The sequence below is a fragment of the Pongo pygmaeus genome, chromosome 18, assembly GCF_028885625.2.
Source record: "Pongo pygmaeus isolate AG05252 chromosome 18, NHGRI_mPonPyg2-v2.0_pri, whole genome shotgun sequence".
Lineage (NCBI taxonomy): Eukaryota > Metazoa > Chordata > Mammalia > Primates > Hominidae > Pongo > Pongo pygmaeus.
The window spans coordinates 50,726,752-50,747,153 of NC_072391.2; the positions used below are offsets into that span (position 1 = coordinate 50,726,752).

The 20,402-nt window shown below is 36.4% G+C and overlaps 1 protein-coding gene across 5 annotated transcripts in view; it reads right to left on the minus strand.

Annotated features, from left to right (window-relative positions):
- Positions 1-20,402, minus strand: part of RPGRIP1L (RPGRIP1 like) — a 104,182-nt gene that overhangs the window by 40,244 nt on the left and 43,536 nt on the right. For all 5 annotated transcript variants that reach the window (XR_010124465.1, XM_054453516.2, XM_054453515.2 and 2 more), the window contains exons 13-20: positions 19,583-19,762; positions 18,590-18,707; positions 14,220-14,672; positions 10,665-10,816; positions 7,392-7,770; positions 3,063-3,253; positions 2,811-2,894; positions 77-178 (exon numbers count right to left, since the gene is read on the minus strand). Coding sequence is in view for 4 of the 5 variants with exons in the window: in XM_054453516.2 (XP_054309491.2) it covers positions 77-178; positions 2,811-2,894; positions 3,063-3,253; positions 7,392-7,770; positions 10,665-10,816; positions 14,220-14,672; positions 18,590-18,707; positions 19,583-19,762 (1,659 nt within the window). In the remaining variant the exon portion in view is untranslated. The remainder of the gene's footprint in view (positions 1-76; positions 179-2,810; positions 2,895-3,062; positions 3,254-7,391; positions 7,771-10,664; positions 10,817-14,219; positions 14,673-18,589; positions 18,708-19,582; positions 19,763-20,402) is intronic.

The window sequence follows — 20,402 nt, forward strand, 5'->3', positions numbered from 1 at the left end:
CATGTCAAAACTTATAAGACAAAGTATTTAAGAGCCAAATTAAACCTTCCAAAATAATTTTAACACAAATGCATACCTTGGGAACATGTGGAACAGTCAGCATATTAATTTCTATTTCTGGTATATGCTCTACCTCTGGTGAAATTTCCTTCATATCTTCAGGAGGAGGAGAAGTCTCCTTATATTAATGTGAAAATACGCATGTATGTTATTTTTTATTTATTACTAAATCCCAAATCATTCTATCACATACATATTGAAGTACTAAAAATTGGCAGCAAATATAAGTTACTCATATGACACTGAATTTACTTAGTATATTTCAATAAAATGGTATTTATATTCTTTAAAATATAAATATATATATAATTTAAGAACTGCAAGTTTAGTTCATTGAAGCACTGTTTACAATAGCAAAAAAAAAAAAACAAAAACTGAGAGCAATGCAAATGTCCAACAGGGCATTAGTTAAATAAAATATGCTATATCCAAATACCTGAGTTCTGTGTAACTATGAAAAAAAAGGATATAGATCTGTGTTTATTAACATTACAGAGAACACATAATATAGTGTTGAGTAAAAAAGCTACTTATAGAACAATATATATAGTTGTATTATGTTTGATTAAAATACAAACAAGCAAGCAAACATACATATGTGTGTATTTCCATGGGAAAAAGTATGAAAGGAAATTCATCCAAACAGTATCTCTGAGTTTTAGATTTGGGAACATTAACTTTTATTTTCACTGTTTTTTTTTTTCTTCTTTGTATTTTCTAATATTTCTACGATGATTATAAACTACTCATGTGATTTTAAAAATGTCATATGCTAGCATAGGTGTGTATTCCTTACGATCAATGTCATCTTTTTATTTCATCAAATATGAATTTATAGTTCGCTATTATTCCTGGGTTAACAAACGAATGTTTAGTTTTAAAATACAGCTTATGACTTTTACTATTTTTAAAAGTAAACATGGCCAATATAGGAAATGTAAAAGATAAATATAAAATAAATCAATATAAATCTAGTACTCAATGGTAATACCTATTAAACTTCTTAGATTTCTATTTCTTTAAAACCAATTTTTGATGGAAATAAAAATTTTGGTTACACAGTAATAACTGCATTATAAATACAATATATCCTGTTACATTTAAAAAATTTAATATCATAACATAAATATTTTCTCCCGATATGAAACTTAGAAAAACATAATTTTAAATGACAATAGAATATTATATTGATGGGTGTGCCATGGCTTAATGAACCATTTTACTACTGTTGGACATTTAACTAGTTCACAGTTTTTGGGTATTATGACTAACATTGCAACAAACACCTCTATGTTTATGTCTTTTTAATGTTAGTGGTCATTTACTTAGGAATCAGGCTACTGTGTTCAAATCCCAGTTCTAATACTTGGGCCATGAACAAGTTACTTAACCTCTCTAAACATCACTTTCCCTATCTTTAAATGGGAATAATTCTAGTATCAACTACATAGGGTTGTTGTGAGGATTAAATGAGTCCAATGTATATAAAGCACATAATAAGCACTCCATAAATACTAGCGATAAAACATTTACTGAATTATAATTATTGAATTCATTATTTATCACACACATATTAAATGCTCTGTATGTTCCAGGTATTATTTTAAGCTCTGGAGAGACAGAATATTTTGATGTGGGTGGTAGTTACACAGGTGTGTACATATTTAAAAATCCATTGAGCTCTATGCTTAAAAATTGATGTCCTTTACTATGTTAAGTTATATGTGAATTACAAAGAAGATATATTTTCTAAAAAGTCCACCAGAGAGAATGGTAAAAAACTGAATACAGTATATATTTTTAAAGTACAGCTGACACCTTTTGTGGATGACCTGGGTGTGGGGGTGAGACAAAAAGAGGAGTCAAGAGGATGCCTCCAAAATTTCATGCCTGTGCAATCAAGTGAATGATTATGTCATTTACAGAGAATGGGAAACCGTGAAAGAGGCAAAAATTTTGGAAGAGGGTTGGTATAATCAGGAGTTTGGTTTCTGACATGTCAAGTTTAAATTCCTATTAAACATTCATTGCACATTAAATAGGCAGTAAGAAAATGAATATGAAATTCAGCAGTGAGGTCTAGACTAAAGATTATAAATATGAAAGTGTCAGCATATAGATGCTTTTTTAAAGCCATGGGGCTGTATAAGATCTCTTAATGTAGATATGGATTGAGAAGACGTCTGAGGATTGACTGCAGAGGCACATTGACATTTAAACATATGATCAAGGAGCGTGAGAAGTATAACAGTAAAGTTGGAGGAAAGCTAGGAAGGCATGGTATCCCAGAGGCCAAGAGAAGGGAGGCCCATATTCCACTGTGTCAAATGCTCCTGGGAGATGAAGATAGGCACTTAGAATTGACTACTGCATAAGGCAGAGAGAAAGTCGCTGTGACCTTAGTAAGAGTAGTTTTATGAGGATAAAAGCTTGAATGAAGTGAGTCCAAGAAACAATGTGAAGTGAAGGAGACAGAATTTAGACAATTTTTTGAAGACTTAAAAAAAATAGGAGTAGAGGATTGGGGCAGAAGCTAGAGAGAGGTAAGGGCCCAAAAGAGGGTTTAGATAAAAAATTTGAACAGTTAACACTTATATATAGTGCCAAAACACAAAGTGATCATTTTAATGGGAAAAGACATACTTTATTCACCTGTTTCCATTTAAATCAGGTATGGAATAGTATGCCTATATAATTTATTTCAAATATTTGTTATGAAAAAATCAGTATTTTCAGTGTTTACTACTTACATCACTCTGACGTGGCATGATATCCACGAAAGATACTTTCTTATCTACAGGTGTTAAACGTTGTCTTGGTTTAGGTCTTGGTGCCTAAGACAAACCAACCAATGTGTCAGACTGAGTATGATGACCATTAGATTTCACATAAGACTTTAGCTATTATTATTATTATTTTTTGGTGGGGGTGGCAGCTTACTTCTTAAGCCTTATATTCAAAATTTTATACTTGTAAAAAAATTAAAAGTCACTGATACTCACTACAGCTAGTGTGCTAACAGAGGATGCTGGAGGAAGTCTTTGAACAACTTCTGGCTCTTCTCTGTGAATGAAATTTCTTAAGTCTTCAGTTGTTATTGATCCACTTGGTGGAAGGTAAGAAAATTTCCATTTCAATATAACATGGATGGTGCCAGCAGGATGCTTTTGATGGTCTGTTAACTCAAATATTCCTGTCAAATTACAACAATTTTAATTAATGCTAGAGTGAAGTTTTATTACTGTAAGAATTAAAGAACAAAGAACTACTCCCTACTTTAAGAGACTCATGCTCTACCGTCTGAACTAGCCAGGTGGTTGTACCCCCTACTTTAAAAATAATTTTGGCTTTCACTCAGAATTCAGATGGCTTAAAGAGTAAAATAAAGACAAAATGATATATGACAGGTTCATCTCTCAAGTAACTTCCTTCAGAAGTTAAGGCCTCAAAGATAATACTGATTCAAAGATGAGAAAATTAATTTATAAATAACAATTCACTGAAATTAAATTCAGACATTATTCAGAATTCTTAGCCTTCCTTCATGAAGGCTCAAGTATCCTCCATTTTGACTTGAAAGTTTTTGTAAGGCTTGTGGCTTGTCTCTAAAGAAAAATATATTAATACTTTAAAATTTCAAATAATTTACACATCTAAAGGAAACTTTATGTTACCATATAATTCTATTATAACTTTAAATATATTTTGTTGGGATTTGTTAAATCACTCCAAATTAATACTGGCATAGAAAAAGCCCATAAAATAAACGGACCATCTACAACAAATAGCAGTAACAAAAGAAACTTGAATCTGTTATACTGAGTCTCAAATTTTTACAGTTGCACTGGATTTTTGGGTATAAAAAAATCTCTGACTTAAACAAAATCTATATATCTTTTTAATTTTTTTTTTTCAAATAGACAGGGTCTCACTACATTGCCCAGGCTGGAGTGCAGTGATTATTCACAGATGCGATCACAGCACACCAGCCACCTTGAACTCCTGGCCTCAAGCCATCTGCCTACTCAGCCTCCGGAGTAGCTGGGACTACAGGCACCGGCTCAAACCTAAATTTCAAGCGTTAGCTTTTGCTTAAGAGTATCCTTTACTTTGCTCTCAAGTGTTGATACTCCTTTTAATGGCTGGCTGGAAAAAAAAAAAACCTCCCAAACTCTAGACTTTGGGTAGGATAAAAGGATATAAGTAGAACATGAGGTGATAAACTTTTATAGGCATAGCAAGACTTCCAGAATGGCTAAGTAAAAAGCTCAGCAAATCTTCTCTAAAAAAATGATAAAACTGGACAAAATGGTCAGAAACAACCATTTAAGGAGTCTGGAAATTGATCAAAGATACTGGATAAATCGAGAAGCATTTACTCAAGAAAATCAACTGCACCTCAGTAAGAACAGTAGGAATCTGTGGGACTGCTCTCATCCTACCTTTCTCCCCCACTCCCCTTTTGGAGAAGTTCTGCCAGGCTAGGGTAGGCTAAGAGGACTGGCAGTCTCTGTTGTAGGGTGCTGACTATATGTGGAACAAAATATAGATAATTTCAGGCCCAGAGGAATTGTTAAAAACAACAGCAACCTCAATGGCAAACAATCAGAGAAGGTCAACATCACAGACAGCCTGAGGTCTCAATACTGGTTGGGGCAAGCCAAAGCACCAGAAAGCCAGCCAACAATTTAAAAGGGAAATCCAAGGAATAAGATATCACGAGTGGGCGCTGGCTGGGTGCGGTGGCTTACGCCTGTAATCCCAGCACTTTGGGAGCTGAGGCAGGTGGATCACTTGAGGTCAGGAGTTTGAGACCAGCCTGGCCAACATGGTGGTGAAACCTTGTCTCTACTAAAAATACAAAAATTAGCCAGGTGTGGTGGCGGGTGCCTGTAATCCCAGCTACTTGGGAGGCTGAGGCAGGAGAATTGCTAGAACATGGGAAGAGGAGGTTGCCGTGAGCCCAGGTGGCACCACTGCACTCCAGCCTGGGCGACACAACAAGACTCCATCTAAAAAAAAAAAAAAAAAAAAAAAGAAGTGGGCCTTGACAAGAGCCTATTTATAGCTCATGATGTGGAAGGCTATGGGCACACACAAAGCTGTGTAAATGCTCAGGAGAAATCAAAGAGGACCCTGGTAAGCTATCTGTCCCTGGTTGAATGAGAGGTCTAGTCAATTCGGAAAGTAAAAACTGAGGCAGGCTTGTAGACTGAACTTTGATTTGAATGCATCCTCCATGCCACACACTGACCCATAGGCAAAAGGTGGAAACCTACTGGCTCAAGGTGTTTAAGCACACCTTTGAACAGTCACTGACTGACCACTAAGCTATGCTGACCTATGGTTAAAACTGAAACAAAAAGAAAAAAAGAAACAAAACTTAGCTGAAACATCAGTGGCTATACACAGCAGAGGAAATAGATTCTACAGAAATAGTCCAGGCAAGTCACCAAACAAAAATAGCAACAATAACCCCCTAGGAAATGACGTTACAATATATTATCCAAAAATGTCCAGTTTTCAACAAAATACTTATGAGACATGCAAAGAAATAGGAAAATGTACTGCATACACAGCAAAAAAAACCATCAATAGACATTTTTTTAGGATGACCATATGTTAGACTTGGCAAAGATCTCAAAGCAGCTATTATCCATATGTTCAAAGAACTAAAAGAAAGTGTGTTTAAATAATTAAAAGGAAAGTATAATGATAATGTTTTATCAAATAGGGAATATAGTAAGAGATTATAATGTTTGGGTGTGGTAGCACGTGCCTGTAGTTTTAGCTGCTCTGGAGGCTGAGGCAGGAGGATCGCTTGAGCCTAGGAGTTGAAGTCCAGCCTGGGCAACATAGCAAGACCCCTAATTCTGGAGTTGAAAAGTATAATTACTGCAGTGAAAAAATTCAATAGAGGGTTCAGTAGGAAATCTGAACTGGTAGAAGAAAGAATTAATGGACTTGCAGGTTGATTAGAACAGATTATTCAATCCGAAGAATGGGAGGAAAAATGAACAAAAATGAATAGAGCCTCAGAGACCTGTGGGGAAACCATCAAACATACCAGCATATGGTACATGTACTGGAAGTTCAAGAAGGAGAAGAAAAAAAGATGAGAAAAAAATAACTGAAAAAATAATGGCAGTAAACTCCCCAAATGTGGTGCATAACATTACACTACACACAGGAAGCTCAATAAATTCTAAGTAGGATAAATGCAAAAGGATCCACATTTAGACACATCAGTAGAACTGTTGAAAGCCAAAACAAATAGAAAAACCTGGAAAACAACATCAAGTATGAGAGAACCACAATAAAATTAACAACTGATTTCTTATCTGAAACAATGGATGCCAGAAGTAAGTGGTCTGATGTACTCAAAGGGCAGAAAGTTAAAAACTAAACTAAACTGTTGACCAAAAATATTATATACAGCAAGACTATCCTTCAAAAAACAAAATCAAAATAAAAACATTCCCAGATAACAGAATCCTCCCAGATTGAGAGAATTCACTGCCAGTAGACCTAACTTACAAGACATATCACAGGAAGTTCTTCAGGCTGAAGGAAAGAGACACGAAATGGTAACTCAAATCCACACAAAGGAATAGAGACCAACAAAGGTAATTACATAGGTAATTACAAAACACAGTATAAATATACATTTTATCTTTTCTCCTCTTAACTGATTTAAAAGATAACTGCATACAACAATAATTGTTGGGCTCATAACATAGGAAAACAAAATATATATGGTGATAGCACAAAGGAGGGGAAGGAAATGGAGCTATATTGGAATAAGAAACTGATATCAGACGGTAATTCAAGTCTACAGGAAGAAATAAAGAATACCAAAAATGCAAATATGTAGGTAAATATCAAAGTCTTCTATAATTATATATTTTCTCCCTTCTCTTACTTAACTTCTTTAAAGAATATAAGATTTTATAAAGCAATGATTATAACATTGTATTGTTGGTATATAACAGAGAGGCATACTATATACATATATATGATAATAATTGCAAAAAGGAGATGAAAGAATGAAATTTTATTAGATTTTCTATATTGTAATTGAATTAAATATTTAATTAAATATCTTAAGTATTTAATTCCATTAAGTTAGTATTAATTTTAAGTAGACTGGGATAAGATGCACATAGGGCAACTAGTAAGAAAATAATTTTTAAAATATAGTAATATAGGCCTAAAGTTTAAAGACTGAGAAGAGGTTAGGATGATTAGTTATAAACAAATCATATCCATAACACTAAGGTATAATTTTGTTTTGTTTTTACAATTTTATAGATTCAAGAACATAGGCTTACCTGAGATACACCTGTCATGTGCCAACGAAATCAGAGGCACATTGACTTTTCCTATGTAAATATTCTCCTGGGTATCATTATCATCAAAAACATAAAAACTCAGAGACTCTGACTTAAGGTATCGATCCAAATCCATATTCATTGGCACGGGGAAATACATATGATCATCAAACTGTGGATCATTGCTACTGGGAATGATAGCTGTATCATGGTCTGCAAAATCAAAAAACTTGTACACAACATATGGGTGTGGCTGCAGGTGGCTTGCTCGGGACTGCAGGTGGTTGCAACATCTTATTGTAATGTGAAGTTCATTTAAGTTGCCATCTGTGGAATTTGTAGAACTGAGTTGAGCAGTTTTGGGTGCTTGCTGACTTAACTGGAAAAACATACATATTTATATTAAGGAAATAATACAATTAAAAGATGAACAGCAGCTGCCAAGCCCCAAATAAGATAATTTTGTCAATGACAAAAGCTGCATATTTTCACTTCATAATTTCTCAGTAAAATAAGCTTTTATTCTAATGGAAAATCAATATTCCCTAGAACATGTGTGAATAGATGATCCTGTTATTAGCAATAAACCTTGGAGACAGAGCATACATGTAGAGATTGGTGCTAAAATCAAATAAAACCAAGAAAAATGTTAATCTGATGTTCTTCAATTCTGTTAGATAACTAAAGACTATAGTGAGCAATGCGTAGACAGACGAATGTCCTAACTAAAAGACATTCACCTGCCCACCCAGAGTAATGATTCTGTTATATTTGGGTTGGCCCTCATCCTGAACTGTTGGGATTTGAGGAAGCAGATACCTGAGGCCAAATTAGCCAGTATAACAAAGTCTAACTGTTATGAGAAAATGAGAACAGTCAGAGATAAACCTTGAAGAGAAAAAGAGCTAGGACCGGAGGATACTTCAGGAGAGAGATGAACAAAAGGAGTTATTAGGTAGAGTTGGAAACTACTCTATGGTTCCTTTGGAACTATTACGGAGATGGACGGCACACAGATATTAAAGAAAAGTATTGTGCTGACTGTTAAATCTTCCATGGTTGATGTGATCTGGAACAAAGAAAATGCTAGTGTTTCTGTGCTTTGTTTGGTTTAGTGCTGGAGTCTCTATGTTCCACAAAGGCATCCCTCTGCATTTCTGAATCTGGATTGAGCATCTGGGACCCTGACTCCATGAGAAGTTTATTGGAGGAGGAAAAAATAAAGCTGTTGTCATAACCTCCTTAGTGGACAAATCTGGTATGTGGAGAGGAGAAATCTAAGAAGTGAATCACAATATTGCTTTCCCAGAGCTAGTTTGCCCTCAGCAATAGAAGGCTGAGAGGAATGACTGAAAAAGTACCTCCACTTCTCCCTTTCAATCTACGCACCAGAGCTGAAATTCCACCAGGAAACAACTTATTCAAGTCAGAATCTGGGAGTCTAAAAAGCTTTAAACTACAAAACCAGTGTGGTTTCCTTATTTCTAACTCCCATCCCCATAACAGCATTTCCCAAAGTGTGTTGTAAGGAATATTGGCCAGAAAGATGGTCTCTGGAAGCAGGTGCACTCTTTCGTAAGTTTGGAAATCAGTGTGATATTAGTCACGCTTCTTTAACTGAAAGTCATAGAAACTAATTCTATCTAGCAAAAACAACAAAAAAGGGACTTTAAGGTTACAGGCATATTTCATGGAATACATAGTAGAAATATGGTTGGGCCTTCGGAAGGTAGTGGCCTAGAAACCAGCAGAATGTCCTTTCCATCTGATCTCCATTTTTTTCCGTATGTTTGTTCATTACTCTCTTTCTTCAGACCCATTGTGTTACCTTCGCTGTTTAACATGGTAGATGATGGCTGCCTACAGCCCCCAATTTTACGTGTTCCAGATATGTCTTGCTTTCTCCTGATCTCAGAGGGCAGAATCTGATTGGCTCAACTGGGGTCAAGTGGGTATTTCCAAATCATTAGTTATAATAGGGTGGGGAGTGAAAGAAAATGGGATCTGCTAACACAAGGAGCCCGGCTCCATGGATTGGAGGTGAAGGAGTTCCAAATAAAAAAAGAGGTAAGATAATTATGACTTGAACAGACATACCAAATGTTTCTACTATATCTTATCCCTCTGTTACTCAATGTGAGTGCATACTTTACATTGCCTACTAAAATTCATGTTATATAGACTGGCCGCGGTGGCTCATGCCTGTAATCCCAGCACTTTGGAGGCTGAAGCGGGTGGATCACGAGGTCAGGAGATCGAGACCATCCTCGCTAACATAGTGAAACCCCGTCTCTACTAAAAATACAAAAAATTAGCCGGCTGTAGTGGCAGGTGCCTGTAGTCTCAGCTACTTGGGAGGCTGAGGCAGGAGAATGCATGAACCCGGGAGGTGGAGCTTGCAGTGAGCAGAGATCATACCACTGCACTCCAGCCTGGGTGACAGAGCAAGACTCCGTCTCAAAAAAAAAAGATTCATGTTACATATGAGAACTCCTAAAGTAAAGAATCCTATTTAACCTTGCTCAATTCAAGGCCTTCTGCATTTACTGGATCATGGAACTAATATGAAAATATGGTCATTAAGACTCCATGAAAGATTGTTTGGGAAATGCCGCCCTGAGGAATTGCATTTAAATTCCAAGTTCCCAGAAAGAGAATATTAATTTTGTATTCTACTTTGCACTTCAGAAACTTAACATGAGGAAATAATTTGGAAGCACAATAACTGATAGTCCAATAACGGCTGTTTATTTCCTTAACAGTAGAAATTTTTAACAAAAGTCTTTTGATGTGTGACAGCAGTATTGTGATGATTAATTTTTCAAAAGTGTCCTGAATAGCACGGGGGAGTTTGTGGTGATGGAACAGCTCTGTATTTTGGTTGTGGTTATATAAATCTATACATGTGATAAAACTGCAAAGAATAACTGCACACATACGTGCGCGTGTGCACACACACACACACACACAAGTGCATGTAAAAACTGATGAAATCTGAGCAAGGTACGTAGCCTAATTAATAGTATTGTCCCGATTTTGAAATTATACTATAGTTATGCAAGACGTTACAATTAGGAGAAATTGCGTTAAGGTTACAGGGGACCTCTTTGTACTATTTTTACCACTTCCTGTGAGTATATGATTACTTCAAAATAAAAGTTAAAAAAAGCCACTTGATGGCTGTGAAAGAAAATGATTTTAGTTTAAAGCACAACACATAAATATTATAAAATTTCTATGTTATAAAAGGGTCTGAAAGCCAAATGGGCTTACCGACTGCATATGCTCTGGCCCCTTAAAATTTGATGTTATATATCCCAAAGCCTTTGCCCTTTCTCGATAAAGTCGAATTGCTTGATCCATGGGAACTCTTAATCGGAACCAGTATTCCACTGTGCCAAAATTTGGGATGTCTCCTTTTGTTCCTACAAATCAGTACATAACCCAAGGTTAAAATAGTTTCATACGTTAAAATATATAGCAGTAAAAATACATCAATGGCATTATGCATTAAAACTACACATTTTATGCTGAGTAAAATAATATGACTTGCACAAATGATGTGAGATTGGCAAATAACAGATGAAGAAAATAGTTACTTCTGAAGTATGAGTTTCATTGTATATTAAATATTATTAAAGAACTACATCAAACTATGTTTGAGATATTCCAATTTGTACTATTTCATTCCTTCTGAAATACATTTTAAAAATCTAAACATTGGATCAAATACTCCACAGATTCTTTTTGATGCTATAGTATAATACTTTTTTTAAACAAGTTGCACTCAATGTTGTCTGACATTTACAATATGAAACCTCAAAAGTATAAATATGACATTCCACATTCTAATTCAAGTTTCAAGACATCTTTGGCATCTTCCCATTTCTAGACTATCCCACAAGCATAAGGGAAAATGTCATAGCTATGCCAAATACATGTCCCATGCAGTACACCCTTGCACGATGTTTGCCCTGCACACCCTCAGTACTCCTCTCAACTCAGGTAGCTCTTCATCTCTCTTCCATGGGGAAGACTTTCTGTGTGAATCCCAGGAGAGTAGAGCCCTGTGCCTCCTTCATGGACATTGTATGTCCTTGTTAGGGCACTGACTGCTTTGGCCCGTCTGTTCACCAGCCTATTTCTCTAATACGCCGTAAGTTTCTTGAGAGCAAGGGCCATAATTTCCACCAATATACTCCTACTAGAGGGTCTAGTATATAAAGGCTACTTAATATTTGTCAAATAGAGAATATTCTATACACAAACTTTCCTGAACACACCAGATTATTACAAATATTACCCCTACTCTCTCCTACTTTATCAATTTTTTCCCTGCTAATGGATCATTCTCATCAGCGTACAAATGTGACTATCTGCCTGCTATAGTTTGAATGTTTGTACCCTCCAAGACTCATGCTGAAATTTAATTATCATTAAGAGTATTATGAGTAGGACCCTTAAGAGGTGATGAGGCCATGAGGGATCCACCCTCATGGGTAGGATTGGTGCCATTATAAAAGGCCGAGATTGACTCCTTCTTGCTCGCTCCCACCCTCTAACCTTCTGTCATGTTGCAGCAAGAAGGCCCTTACCAGATGTGAACACCTTGATATTGGACTTAGGTATTCTGTTACAGCAGCACAAGACACACTATGACAGAAGTCATCATTTAAAAATAAGTCCTAAAAGAAAAATATTAATGTAATATATATTCGCTTGTATATGCATAAAAGATCTTTCAAGCTGGGTGTAGTGGCTCATGCCTGTAATCCCAGCACTTTGGTAGACTGAAGTGGGGGCACTGCTTGAGTCCAGGAGCTCGAGACCAGCCTGGGCAACACAGTGAGACCCTGGCTTAATGAAAAAACACCCCAATCAAACAAACAAAAATCTTTGAAAGAATCTGCAGCCTTTGGTGAGGGGACCCAGGGTGGCTAAGGAAAAGGGGAGGGAGGTAGACATTGAAGTCTTTTTGATTTTTGAGTCATGTGAATATATTACCTATGCAATCAATCACTCAATTAATAAAATAAAATCTGTCCTGAGACCCTAAGTCACCCTCCTTCCTTCTTCAAATATTTTCTTCACTTGGTCCCTGGGGTACCACAGACTCGTTTTCCTCCTACATCACTGGCCACTCCTCAGTTTCTTTTGCTGGCTTTTCCTCCTCTTCCTGAAGCCTTAATTTTGGAGTTTCCCAAGGCTTGGTCCTTGGCCACCTTCTTTCCTTTATCTACATTCACTCTCTATGTGATTTTATCTATGCTCATGGCTTAAAATATATTCTATATGCTAACAACTCCCACTTTTATATCTCTATCCCTTACTTTCAGATTGGTGTGTCCAGCCACCAGCTTGACATCACCACTTGGATGTCTAATAGGCGGGTCAATCTTAACTTGTCCAAACAGAATTCTTGATTTTCTTTATCAGATGTGCTCCTTTCCCAGTTTTCCCTATCTCAGTAAATGGCATCACCATTCTTCTAGCTGCTCATGCCAGCAATTCTTACTTCATCCATTTCCCTCATTATCACACATTCAACTGATAAGCAAGTCTTGAAGGAGAAGTTAATGAAATATGTACTGAATATGACTACTTTTTATCGCCACTTTCATTACCATCTTAATCCAAGCCACCATCGTCTTTCCTTGATCAATGCAATAGCCTGAGAACGGTCCTATTTTCCCTTTTGCCTGCTTCAGACTATTCTTTCCACAGCACTCAGGGTGATTTTTCTAAAAGCTCAGAAAATCCAGACTCCTCACTCTGACCTACAAGGCTCTGCAATATAATCTAGCCCCGCCTATCACTTGAATTCCCCCTTTGCTGCAGTCACTGGGCTTACTGCTGTTCCTCCCATTGTCAGGCTTGCTCCTCCCTCAGGTTTTTGCACTTGCTATTGCCTCTGCCTGAAACATTCTTTCCCTGGATCCTGGCATGGATCTTCATTCTTTACCCCCTCAGAGAAGCCCTTACCTGAATTTGCAACCTGCCATTTCTCCCTTTAGCCTCTTTCTCTGATTAACTGTTCTGTATTGCCGGTATTCCTCTCTAGAAGGTAAGCTACAGGGGGTGGTTTTGTCTGTCTTATTTACCACTGACCACCGTATTCCCAGTGCCTACTAATGGTGATAACATAAGGTCTTAAAAAATTAATAATTTTATAAATAGCTTATATTATTATTTATAATAGTTATAACTATTAAACTATAAATAATTTAAACTATTATTAGGAACTTAAACTATAGTTCAATACATAAATTTATTTATAAATAAATTACATAATTTAGCCAGAGTATCAATACGATAAACATCTGAAGTTACAAGTTTTAAAAAATTAATAGCCATTGTACTGACATCATCAATGACATTTTTTTTTTGAGATGGAGTTTCGCTCTTGTTATCCAGGCTGGAGTGCAGTGGCGCCATCTCAGCTCACTGCAACCTCTGCCTCTTGGGTTCAAGTAATTCTGCCTTAGCCTCCCAAGTAGCTGGGATTACAGGCATGCACCACCACACCTGGCTAATTTTTGTATTTTTACTAGAGACGGGGTTTTGCTGTATTTGTCAGGCTGGTCTTGAACTCCTGGCCTCAAGTGCTTCACCTGTCTCAGCCTCCCAAAGTGCTGGGATTAAAGGAGTGAGCCACTGTGCTCGGCATCAGTGACGTTTAAGATAGTCCAATTAACTGTGGGTAAAGAACGTTGTCCTTGCTCTAAAGGCACCTTTAATATACAAGAAAAGATAGTAATGTAGAGTACCATAATGATATATAAACCAAATTAGTAATTCAAATACCCAAAGCTTATACATTGTACTTACCAACCAAACTTGCTGTACAAAATATTCGGCCACTTTTTTCAAGAATTTCGTGAAATTTTAATTGACATGCTGCAATTGTTTCATATTCTGTGCTATAAGCTTGGTGGACCTCAAGGGTGATAGTATTCTTCTGAATATATTGCAAAAATAAGTCATTAACATGAACAAGATATTGAGAAGTGAAGTTATATTCGGGATGAAGGCCTCGCACTACAGGAGTTGTCTGTAGTTCAAAATCATAGAAAGCATAGGTACAGAAAGTGACAGGCTCTTTATCTCCAGATGCCTGTAAAACTTCAGAAGAAAAGGTTACTTTGTTGATATGGATTTCAAATAGATTTTCGCCTCGTTCTAAGTGGATGGTTTCATCAAATTCATCAACAGAGTCATCTGGCATGATTTCTGGTTTAAATTTGTACTGCTTGGTGCCATAGGCAATATCCTTTAATTGGGCTGCAAGAGAAGACACACAGTTTAGAGATTTCAAAATATTGACATAAGAAAATGAAAACTGGCTTTTGAAGTGGTAAGAATGAGTACTTCTGGTGAATAGTCTCTATTTTAAATTCTACGACTACACTGTTTTTCTGTAAATAATACTTTATCGTACAAAAATTTATCATTTCTGTTTTGACATCACTTATTAGGCGGCAACAAAATTGCAACTTCAGTTTTAATATAGCCTAAGCCAGGAAAAAGGGGAGAAAAACATCAAAAGAAAAAAAGCCCTCTTAACGAACAGCTGAGGTAACTACCTGGATTTCACCTGCTTCCCTGTCTCTGCTCCACCCATTGTCTTCTTTCCTATAAAGTCAGTCTCTCTTTCTGCTGCCTCCTTTCCTTTAACTTATTAAGATTTATACTTTTCTTCTTTGTGGGGTGATGGATAGGCTTATTATCCTGATCATGATGACGGTTTCACCGTTATATACACAGGCCAACCAAATATCACCAACGTGAATATCTGCCTTGCTTTTCTGTGAAACTGCTCCAGAAAAAGCCACCAATAAGCAATTAATTGCTAGATGCAATGAACGCTGGTCCTTGTATTACTTGATGTCTTTACTACATTTGACACTGATGACAATCTTCCATTAGTGAACTCTGTCTTACCTGGGCTTCCATGTCGTCATCTTCTCTGCTTCTCCTCCTATCCTTCTCATTCTTTTGGGATTTCTCTTCCTCTGCTAGTTTTCTGGGCTTCTGTTTTTAATTATTTTCTTAGTCTACATATTCTCATGAGTGATCTCATCAACTTTTATGACTTTTGTCATTATTAATATGCTAAAGGCTTCCATATTACTATTTTAAATTCATATTTATCTTCTCAACTCCATTCCTATATTTCTAATGTTTTGTTTAACCCTCTATGTATCTAGATATCCCACACAACATATTCAAAACAGAATGTATCATACTGCCTTGTTTTTTTGCTTGTTTTGAGACAGATTCTCACTCTGTCACCCAGGCTAGAGTGCAGTGGCGGAATCTCAGCTCACTGCAACCTCTGCCTCCCAGGTTCAAACGATTCTCCTGCCTTGGCCTCCCGAGTAGCTGGGATTACAGGCACCTGCCACCACAGTTGGCTAATTTTTAAAATATTTTTAGTAGAGACGGGGCTTTGCCATGTTGGCCATGCTGGTCTTGAACTCCTAGCCTCAAGTAATCCATCCGCCTTGGCCTCCCAAAGTGCTGGGATTAGAGGCTTGAGCCACTGTGCCCAGCCCATATTGTCTTCTAGCTCTTTCTGTACCTTAAATCGCAAGTGATGATTCATTCATTCATTCATCCAGTTGCCCAAGCTAGATCTCATAGAGTCAGCCTCGATTCCCCGTTTTCTTTTTTTGAGACTATCATAAAACAGCAACTCTTTTTCTTTTATTTGCCTCACATCTATAGGGTCACTACTATTCAATACTATTTCCTAACTCTTCAACAAATTTGTTCTTGTTCTATTTCCACTGTACCTAATTTTATATTTCCAGTTTACTACCTAGATTATTAATAGAACTCAAAATGCTTCCTTCCTTCTAATCTTCCTCTTTCTCCTCAATACCTGTAGCATAATCTCCAAAATGCACTTGTGAGTGTATCACTCCCTACTTTAAAATCCCTCTGTGGTTCTTCAGGTTAATAAGGTTCTACCCCATCAATCAGGGTGAAAACAGGGCCTTCACAATTTTGTTCCTTATAGCTTTCTCTCCAGGTTCTCCTCCTTTTTTTGACTTTCCTGAATTCCAGTTGGATGGATCTATAGTGCAGTTTCTCAAATGTACTGCAATACGTCATATTTAGGGCATCTTTCCCTGCTTTGCTTACTGCCTGGAATGCCTTATATTACTTTTACTTAGTAGTGAATTCTGTCATCTTTAAAGACTCCATACCTACTGTGTGAAGTCTTCCCTGAATCTTGAGGTAGAAATAGGCATTCTCTCCTCAGTTTCCTTGATACCTTTAGATTTTCTTAGCTTTACACTCTTCATAGTAAAACATAACCATTTATTTACTTGTCAACATCTTAGGAGTTCCACGAGGGTGGTGCCTCGGTTTTTCCTATTTGTATTCTCCCTGCCCAGCACTTTGCTTAGGATGCATTAGGGGCTTGATCATGTTTATGGAGTGAATCAATGAATTGAGGGGACAGATAAAATATGATGGTTAAAATTTAGTAAGACTTGAAAGGAATGAAAATCACAAACACTGTGACCTCCCTTTTAACCAAGAAAATTCCATTAAACAAATTTTTATTGAGTACTACTTGGAATAAAAGGTACACATTGCTCCTTGACTTTTGGAAAACCCTGCTTCGTCAGATAAAGATATTTATTGAGCTCTTCTACCCAGATCAGAGTTTCTCAAAGTGTGGTTTGGAAACCCCTCACGGTCTCTGAAACCATTTTGGGGATCTGTGAGGTCACAACTATTTTTATAATAATGGTAAAATGTAATCTGCCCTTTTCATTTTTATCCTCTCACAAGTGTATAATGGAGTTTCTTGGAGGTTACATGATGTGTGACATCACAACAGATTAAATGCAGAAGCAGATATAAAAATCCAGCTGTTTTCTATTAAGCCAGTCTCTAAGAAGATTTGCGAAATGCTAAAAATTTAAAAAATTTTAAACAATGTCCCTCTTCTTGAAGTATTTTTTTTGTTTTGGAAAATATAACTTAAAAAAAGTACTTCAATTTACGTTAACATGCAATAAGTTTATTATTTTAACAAATTAAAAATATTTAAACTTTTTTCACTTTTAATTTGTTATGATAAATATCAATTAAGTATAACTCATGAATAAAGGCCTTCTCGAACCTCAATAAGTTTTAAGAATGTAAAATTACTGCTGGCATAGACCACTGAAGTAAGTATGGTACGTAGTGGACATGGACATGAAAGAGAGACAAAGAACTTATCACTGTAGAACTTAGATTGTGGTTATGGAGAATACGCAAAACTCCAACAGCTGAAGAACACTTATATGCCCCCCAAACATACAGCTTTTGAGTGCATGAGAAGAAAACTGGGTTGGTAAGTGCTGAGCTAGTTTTTTTCAACATGTAGTCTTGCACCTGCATCTGAATAGCTTGCAGTTATTTCTAAATACAATATAAAAAAGCATGGGCCCCAGGACCTCTAGGGGTAGGGCCCAGGAAACCACATTTTAAATGAGTTCCTCAAGTGATTTTCCTACTTGTTAAAGTCTAAAAATCACTGTAAGGACATTTCAAGTAGAGGGATCGCTAGGAATAATTAGAACCAGCTTCCTAGTACAGGTGAGTATTGTGTTAGGTTTCAAAGCAGGGAAGTGTGTATCTTGGAATCATGGTAGAAAGAAGGTTTAGGCAGAGCAAACAGCAAGAACAAAGGGCATGGCAGCGGGCCTGAGCATGACATATCTGCAAAGAGCAGGCGGAGGACCTGTTTCGCTGAGGTGCACAGGTTGCTTAGATGAGAAATTAAAAAGTGGTGGTAAAGTTGAGTTTGTAGTAATTTATGAAGTAATCTGAAATCTTGCTTGCAATACTGAATTTAAAAAGCAGTAGGGAATTACTAAAAATTCTTGAGTAGAAAAGAATCAAGGCCAGGTGCAGTGGCTTACGCCTGTAATCGCAATACTTTGAGAGGCCGAGGCGGGAGGACCATTTGAGCCCAGGAGTTTGAGATGAGCCTGGGCAACATAGGCTCTACAAAAAAATTAAAAATTAGGAGTACTGCTTGAACCCAGGAGGCCAAAGCTGCAGTGCGCTAGCTATGAATTAGGGGTAAACACAGCAAAAATACACTGTAAGTGCGATTTGGATGACATTATCAACTGTTATAAAATCCATTCCTCTAGTTACTGTGGACCAAAAAATTGTGTATGTTGTACCTTCTAGTTTATGGATACGTGCAGCCCTGATATCAAGAAGATGAACATACTGTTCCACTTTGAGTTCATAATCTTGCTGCAGATTTTCCATCTTACGGGTCACTGCCTCAACCTCCAACTACAAAATAAGAGATAATAAGTTTTAATACTTATGATTAGTTCTATTTTCATTATTCAAAGCAACTATGATTCAAGCATCTTCTAGATCCTGGAAATAGTAGGAGCTATGAACCATGGTTTCCTGACCTCAAATAGCTTACACTTTAGAAAATTATGCTTGGCAATATTCACAAATCAGAAGAAAGATAAAACTCCAGATTCCCTTTTATGGAGATGTGTTTTCATTTTGTTAAAAGCTAAGACAATACAGTTATGGCATGACTTCAGGATAACTATAACTTACTTGCAGAATGTGCTAAAGCTAACAAAGGTGATTTCATTGCCACTACTCATTCCCTAAAATCAGGGACTTTAAAAACATTATTTGTGGCAGGGCACGGTGGCTCAGGCCTGTAATCCCAGCACTTTGGGAGGCCGAGGTGGGTGGATCACTTGAGGTCAGAGTTAGAGACCAGTCTTGGCTAACATGGTGAAACCCTGTCTCTACTAAAAATATAAAAATTAGCTGGGCGTGGTGGCGGCACCTGTAATCTCAGCTACTCAGGAGGCTGAGGCAAGAGAATCACTTGAACCTGGGAGGCGGAGGTTGCAGTGAGCCATGATTGCACCACTGCATTCCAGCCTAGGCAACAACAGCAAAACTCTGTCTCAAAAAAAAAAAACAAAAAACAAAAAACCCCCACATTATTTGTTTTAAAACTATTTATTATAACTAAGTACCTAGTTATGAGGCTACATTCCAGAGATGTGATATGTTAGTAGATTACAATAGATGTTAATAGATAACAGGTGATAACATACGGTATTTAGAAAATAAATCATCAGCAGAATATTATAGAAAACGTACTCTCCCCATTTAGTGTATTACATTACCTGATAATCTTTATTAATTTTGTGTTGCATAATTAGCATGTTTCTTGTCTTTTCCAGCTCTTGCACCGTTTCTGCATGAGTTGCTTGCAGCTCTCTCATAGAGCGTTCTAGATCTTTATTAATTTCACTATCTACTTTCACTAAAAAGGAAAGGTCTCCATTTTTTTGTTCTTTTTGAGCCTAAAATAAAAACATATTTTATGACTGAAACAAAAATTTCTAAGATGTGATTTTATGAATTAATATAGATGTATCAATAAATAATTCATTGATTCATCAATTTTCAATTTCATTAATTGAAAACAGATAAAGGAAGTCCTGATATATATATCAGGACTGCTTCATTCCAGATGGAAAAAATGAAAATTACCTGTTAATCAAATTCGAATATTTGCATATACAATTGGAACAGTTATAAATAAATCAAAAAATAGTTACTTTACGACATATAAAAGAATCATGTACATTTATTTTTATTTCTTCATTTGATTAAAATCTACACTGTGATTTAAAAGGAAAGAAGTTTTTTTTTGTGTCTTATAAATAACAGAATATTCTAGAATTAAAAATTATCTCCTTGAGATATTTATAATTCAGTATTTTACTTAACAGGGTGTGCATCAAGGTCTCTTAGGGCAGAAAATTGTTGATGAGTTAAATAGTGAAGCAGATAAAAGTAAAATGTTTGTTATAATTAAAGAAAGTGCTTTAAATGAGAGTTTTTGAGGTCTGGTTTAATGTAACTTTGATGTCATTATGAAATATGTATATGCTATAACTAAATGTCACCTGACCACTTTCCTGAGTCTTAGTAGTGTTG